Source organism: Abramis brama (genome assembly GCF_963993115.1).
Source record: "Abramis brama genome assembly, chromosome: 2".
Taxonomy (NCBI): domain Eukaryota; kingdom Metazoa; phylum Chordata; class Actinopteri; order Cypriniformes; family Leuciscidae; genus Abramis; species Abramis brama.
In genome coordinates this window covers 17,119,649-17,127,467 of record NC_139964.1, presented here as the reverse complement: position 1 = coordinate 17,127,467, position 7,819 = coordinate 17,119,649, and the positions used below count along the sequence as shown (strand labels likewise).

General features: G+C 37.9%; 1 protein-coding gene across 1 annotated transcript in view; it reads left to right on the top strand.

Moving 5' to 3' along the window:
• Window positions 1-6,671: 6,671 nt before the first annotated feature.
• Window positions 6,672-7,819, top strand: part of LOC311077952 (cell adhesion molecule CEACAM2-like) — a gene marked incomplete at both ends in the record, with an annotated part of 40,612 nt that continues 39,464 nt past the window's right edge. Inside the window, one exon of the mRNA XM_084106598.1 lies at window positions 6,672-6,729. Within this exon, the coding sequence (XP_083962724.1) occupies window positions 6,672-6,729 (58 nt within the window). The remainder of the gene's footprint in view (window positions 6,730-7,819) is intronic.

Here is a 7,819-nt window from a genome sequence, read left to right as displayed (position 1 = left end):
TCAGGCTGCCAGCCATTCCAATCCAACAAATATCTGGGGAATCCTGTTGGAAATCTTAGCAGTGACTTATTTGTCGAAGCAAGTTCTACTTATGCTTCAGTTTTTTGTGTCTAGTGGAGTATAATAACTCTGGTGTTAAACTAAGTCGAGAGGCTTCTTGGCCTAGTTAGGCCTCTGCTGGAGGAGGGCCTGGACATCAGCATTTTTGACAACATTCAACTACAACAATCACCTTTTGTACATCTTGGTAAGATCATGCCTCCTAAGCAAACTAAAGCCGCAGTGTGTGAGGATGAGTCTGTTGTCACCATGAGTGTACTCTCCCAAATGCTGGAGCAGCAGAGAGAGTTTTATAAAGACATGCTAACTCAGCAACAAGATAACTTTAAATGTTTCATACAAGTAATTATGGAGGGAACAAATAAGAGACTGGATCGTGTTATGCGCGATGTACAGGAGTTGAAGACAAGTCTGGAATTCACACAACAAATGATGGAGGAGATGAAATCAGGATATAAAGAAACTGAAGCCAAAATAAATCTTTTGAAAACGACATAATGAATTTAAAACGTGACATTGATGAAATGTTCACTAAGCTTGACTACATTGAAAATCAACATAAAAGGAAAACTCTAGTCATTGATGGTAGATGATAAGGAAGAGAGTTGGAGTGGTTTGGAGCAGAAGGTACAACACATGTTCTCCAATCAGTGGCGTCATGCATATTCAAAGTGAGGGGCACGTGCCCCCTCAGATTTTTCCTCCCTGGTAATTTTTTTGTCACAACTTTATTCCTATTATGCTCCATAATATACCAGAGCCTATAACAACTCAAATGTATTCTCCTGGATGTGTAATAAATCGGTCAGCATCAGCCCGCCCCTTTTTCCTAATATGGTGTCTGTGTATATCAAATCTAGAGCGCTATGCGCGTCTTTGCTGTGTATGTTCAAGCAACTCACTCGTCTCGCACGTTGAGCTGGCAATGTTATACAGATGGTCTTGAAGTGGTAAGTGGGCAAAGCAACAAATCGGCATTGAATTAGTTATCGGATGATATTAAAAGGTAGTGGGATTATTTGTGGTTCATAAAAATTAATTTCTAATAACTTTACAAAACTTTGAAGCTAGTTATAACAATTTTTTTCATTATGACAATAATTAATTCTACATTTACAATAAACTGCCAGGTGTCAGCTTTCAAACGAGATCATACTTGTGCTTTTACTACAAAGGGTTCATGAACTGTATCTGTTTCAGTTTGGGTATGTCATTTCTGGGGATTTTTCAAAAGTGGGGTTGCAGTTTAACAGGTTAAGACTGTTAACCTTATTCAACTAAACGGCATTGGATTAACCTTATGTAATTAACTTAAGTTTATTGAAATAAATAATGTTACATAAATCCAACATAACCCAGTTATGTGGGACCGGTTGACATAAAATAGTTAATTAAAGCCAACATATCATTTTTTAGAGTGTAATGGAAACACTATTCACTATTATGGTGACTTCAAATGAACCAGAGTTAAACCTCTGTTAATTCTCAATAAAAACTTTTGTAGACGTCTGCCAGAAATAAAGTCAGTCTGGTTAGTAATAAGTGAAGCTGGTAATGCTGTTTGTGGAGTTGTTTAATCCTCCTCTGCTGAGATCTTCACAGATTTAATGTCTTCTTTTCTCTTCAGTTGATTTCATCTAAGGCTGTGGCTGAAGTCAGTTGTAGTTCTTGTGTTTCTGCTCGTCTGTTTTTTCTGTTCTCTTCTTTCTTTCAGTGATTATTTTTGTTAACAGGCTAAGATGACTTCATATTTAATATACACAGATTTTGTGGCTCAGATAAGGTCCAGTTCTGGTTTATTTCTTTGCTCTTGGCTGAGATGTGGCATTGCTATGGCCTGCTTGTGGCCCAGATCTGGCAAACAGGAGTGGCCCACCCAAGTGCCGTAATTCCACGCTGCATGTGGGCCAGATCATCTTTCCACGTGTGCCAGATGTGGGCCGGATCTGGGCCGACACAATGTTGCTATGTGGGTAAGTGATTAGGTGACAACGCATCAAGATCATTGGGATCATCTGATGTCTTCGTGATCAGTCTGTCATTAACAATGGCTTCTACTTCACATAAAATCGTTTGAAGACCTTCATCATCCAAGTTTTGCTGCTTTTACACGGACACCACAGTATGATATGTACCATGGTAAATCTGAGGTACTGCAGAATGTACCATGGTTATATCTGAGGTACTAGGCTATGTACCATGGTTATATGTAAGGTACCATGGTACTACTATGGTATACCATGGTATGTACTATAGTTTATCATGGAAATATGATAAAACTATTCCAGGATAGATCAAACTGAAGGCACTAATGAATGGAGCATGGGGCATCATTAAGGAGACCCTCCGATTTCTGACTATTAGCACGATGCAAGCTCGCAACTATTAGAAAACAATTACACCTTTGTTATGAGTCAGCAGTGAGCGGCCCACTTAGGGTAAAATAGTTGCAGATTTTAAATATTTAAAATGATACCAAACATGAAAAGGGAAAACAATAGATTCACAAGATACATCATATGTAAAATTTAGACATTCTTAGTGAACTTTTAGTGACTTGAATCAGGGAGAAAGGAAGGGTGGAGGGAGAGGGGAATGCAGAGATAAGGTAGGAGATAAGTTTGGACAAGACAATGTCCTGTGCTCTTTCTTTGAGATCTTCTGTCCATGGTGCGTTTTATTGCTTTATTGCAGGGTGAGTTTTTTATCTCAGCTTTTGTCTTAGCAGGAAAATCAGTTCTTACATATTGTTTTGTTTAGCATTACCATTATGGTTATCAGTGTTTGTGGTAGTTGGTTTTATGGTCAAAATATTACTGATTTACCCTTTATGCTGTTAATATGTTTAATTATTTGACCTACTCCCCATATTTAGTTTTGGTTATTTGATTTGAGTGTGGTGCGTGTCCCTGCTCTTTGCTCACCTGTTTGGCAAGTTGGAGACAAGAGCAGGTTATGATGTCACGTGACATACATTGCGTTTTACATAGTTCATTTTGATGTATTAGTTCACTAGTTTAGGAGTGTTGCCACCCGCTGTTAGTTTTGTTTGTTTAGTTAGTAAAGATAAGTTAGGGTGTGCGAGTAGCACGCTGAAGATGTTGCTTTGATTGTTATTTTGATTATTCTAGGTTAAATTTAAATTCTTTAGGTAGAAGAATTTTGTTTTATTTAATTCTTTGATTTGGCTGACTAAAAACTGACTGAGCTTTTGCCATCGGACGCTGCATTACTGAATGAACAACATGTTCTGGTAACGGTATACTGTGTTAAAAAAAAAAAGAAAAAAAAAAAAGGTAATTTTATCAGTAAAAGACTCTTGGTGATCAGTGTTTCCTCTAGTTGGGTGGTTTGACAATTTCTATTATTTATTTTTTTTAATGTTAGTTGTTGTCTTTGTAACAGTGTTTACTGAAACACATAATTTGTTGCAAAGGAAACCACAAACAAAGATATTATATATATTTCATCATCATAATTTTTGTTTTTGACAAATGTCATAACTGACCAAAAGAGGTAACTTGTTATTAACAGATTTTTACCATCAGTATATTTTTTTTTCCAAAGATCAAACATTCTGAATTTTAACTTCTAAATACATAGCGAGAAAATAAACCGAAGACATACACACACAGAGACAGACACACACAGACACAGGCACATACACAGACAGACACACACACACACACACACACACACACACACACACACACACAGAGACAGACAGACAGACACACACACAGACAGACACAGACACACACACACACACACACACAGACAGACAGACAGACAGACACACACACACACACACACACACACACACAGACAGAGACACAGACACAGACAGGCAGACACACACACACACACACACACACGGACACACACACACAGACAGACACAGTGAAAATTCCATTATTTTGTAAAATATACACAATCTGAAATCTAGAGTCATCCTTGTCTTCCCCTCTGTACTTGAAAATGTGGTCGATCTAGTGACTGAAAAGACTATACATGATTCCTTGTTTATTTTACTTGAGTTATTATATTATGCTACTTAGACCCAATAATTTCTCAACATTCCTTGGAACCAGGTTTAATTGCAATAAAGAAAGTAGTATTTGGATGTAATGAAACTTTAAAAAAAAATCAAACTCTATTGTACAGTAGTTAAAGCTGGGTGGAAATACTGCCTTGGTGGCACTTTTTTCGGTCCTCCAAAACTAGGGTCCTGGAAATGCTTTCCTGCGACTGCGGTTCTCCGACTCGGTAGGTGGTCCTAGAACTGGGGACCTAAAAATGCGGCCTCCGGGACTGCAGACGGATAAAATTGTTAACACCGGCGAATTTACTCTGTGTGTGTGCTTATTTTTCTATCATGGTGGGGTCTTCCTCCTGAATGCACACAGACTCATGGGGACTCGTGTCACTGTCACCGTGACCTAAATTGAGGTCAACAAGCTTATAATTCATATAGAATGAGTTTTTTTGAAAATGTAAGAGGAAAAAACTTATACCAAAACTCATTAATGACTCCCATCATGCATTGCGGTATGAATAAATTATGATCTGAATTGTCTTAGTAGTTTATTTTTCCTAATTGAATATCCTGTTTGTCACCATTGTTGAGATTCATACACTGATTCTTGATGTCTGTGTGCCCCAAAAAAAAAGCTTCTTTTTTTTTAATTGTATTTTTTTTTTTATCAGAACAACTTTTAAAAAATCCTTTGGGATATATTGAAAATTCTGGATCTTATGCTGTTGAATCACAGTAATCAATACGGTAATCAACAATACAAATTTAAAGGATTAGTTCACCTCAAAATGAAATTGTCATGATAATTTACTCACCCCAATGCCATCCAAGATGTCCATGTCTTTCCTTCTTCAGTGGAAAATAAATTCAGTTTTTTGAGGAAAACATTTCAGGTACTTTTTAACCACAATTGTTCGTCTTGTGCTGGTCTGCGACGCGCCACGAATTGCGTCATCACGTTGGAAAGGTCACGCGCCACGTCATCTTTCTAAGTTATTTGTCTGTTTACTCCGGTTCAAAAAGGTAGGGAAGGGTGAAAAATTCCATCTCATTTTCTCTTCCAACTTCAAAATTGTCCAACATCTTTGTTTTAATTTATTATTATTATTGTCTTCTTTTTTTTTCGTGACCTTTCCAACGTGATGACGTAATATGTGGCGTGTCGCAGACCAGCACAAGACGAACAATTGTGGTTAAAAAGTATATAAATTTTACTTTTTTTTAGAAAATGACTGATCGTTTCGCCAGATAAGACCCTATTCCTCAGCTGGGATCGTGCAGAGCCCTTTTAGCCACTTTAGAGAAAGGTGTAATTCTGGCCTCTCAAATCGAGTCTGCTTCCCAATGCGCTGCTAAATTAAACATGGCACATGAATCAAGTGTAAGCAGTGCGGACACACAATATGCGAACCCTCCAGTTTAGCGCCGATGTGGAAATTTTGTTTCCTGCCACTCTTGCCCCTCCAGACACCCTCTCTGAAGTCATTGGTCTTATACATGAGCCTGTCCAGTATGGCAACAAAGCTCTGTCTAACTTCCCATTTCACATTATGAGCCGTGGCAGCAAAATCCTTGGACTGGACCTGTTTATGAGTCTGGACTTTTCTCTGCTGGACAACAAGGGGGCTCAAATTCTGACTGTAATTTGTCCCTGGCAACTAGAATGGCCAATACTGTTTGAAGGTGTTTAGCTGCTTTCACACACCAACCTCTCTTGAACCCCAAAGTAAAACCAGTCATTGCGTGAGAAAGTCACAGCAGAATTCGATAAACTGCAAGCAGAAGGCATCATCAAACCTGTCAACGTCTCCCTAATGGCTGTCTGTGGTTTCAGAGAACACTACAAATGGCTGTTCCCTCAAATAGTACCCTATTTAAGGGCATGGGGGTGATTTCGGACACAGCTTCAATGACGTCAAGGCTATAATCTGATTGGTTATCGAGGCACACATGATACAAGTTAGCCGTTACACTTTCCAATGGTAGATCCACAGATCCTGGTCTCTCCCAGTAATGAGACCATCTCTGGTATAAAGCAGGCTTTAGGTGATCGTCAGCTCCTAACGTCTGGTCTGAAGCTGCTGGCCTGAAACTGCTGTCACGTAATAGTTCTGCAGTCAGACACATCTCGTCTCATATGTGCTCGTTCAATCCCTCAAACTGCCACCAGAGGTCACCATCTCCTGTGACTGACATCAACCTTGATGAGCTCACCTGTAAATCACTATCATTCACCTGTATTCATCCTTATAATTATACATCTTCAACTTTCAGAAAAAATATCATATTTTTTCTTTAGTTATGTTTAGTTCAGTAATGTTGTTCTCTTTTTGAGGGAGGGACTGTGATATTTCCGTCGCTGACAGTCGCTTAAGACATTAGTCATTTGGTTGCTGTTGATCTGATGAGCTTCAACACGGTAAGACAAACACACTCTTGCTTAAATGAAACTGATGAGTATTGCTCATATAACATACGTGTCTTTACATGAGACATGTTAAGAATAGGGTGATTTACATATACTTGTTTAAGTGATGATTATATTAATGCTGTATTATAGATATATGTTATGCTGATGTGGGTCAGAATGGCTCCTCCTCTTCCTCTGATCTTCTTTCTGCTCATGATTCACGGTGAGTCTCTCTTACATTCACATTAGAAACACTCTGATGTTTTATTTAAGGCCTCATGAGCGGCTGATCTGCACTTTCTTCTGTCCTGTTCTCACATATTTCTCTCTGAAACAGGAAGTTTGTGTTGAACATGTCAAACGCTCGTCCCTTTTAGAAATGTCCAATAGTCTTTTGCTACTTGCTAGTCAGTGTCACATGGTTTAGGGGGAGGGACTTTCTCAATGTTCAGAGCATTTGATTGGACAAAAATCACTGTAGCAGCAGATAATGAATATTTTTGGCTCATGTTCTCGGAAGTGAATGTGTACATGTTACATATTTATCATGTCAAAGGAGTTCACTAGCATAAATGAGCTCTGAGCTGATAGATAAGAACTAAAAGCCACAAAACTAATATTTTGATGTCATTGGGTATTTAATAAATCAACTTTGATTATTTTCTTTGTCTTATTTTTCATATATTTCATTATTTGAGAGTGTGTCATGTTGTCTGTGGCTCTTTTCACTCCTCTGTCTCTGTACGTTTACTTCTGCTTTTCTGCAACACCGTCCATCAAAGCTGAAGAAGTAATTCACACTGAGATCATTTATTCACATTTATCACTCCATAGATTCTGAGAAGATGAGCTTATATTTCCTGTAATGAGTTGATGTTTCCAATAGTGATACAGTATTGTCATATTTTCATTGACCAGTGTAACTGATAAAACAATATTTTCATAAGTACACTCTAAAAAGGGTTAAAAATGACACATTCAAATTGTGTTAAAAATGACACATGTTGTGTCAGTTTTAACACACGTAGTGTGTGCTCAGGCACAACACATGTTGTCAAATGTAACACCATAGTTGTGTAAGTCATTTTAACACACAAATTGTGTCAGGTTATTACATACTCAGAATTTTAAAAAATAAAGTGAAAAATATTAACCATTTAATCAATAGTTGAGTACAGAATGCATGTGCACACAAAGTACAACACAATGTTTCAAGCTCAATGACTGGACAGACTCATTGTACTGGACATTATTCAGTTATTCACGCTTCAACCCCTAATTGATAATGCTGCTTTTGAGAAAAGTTCATGAAG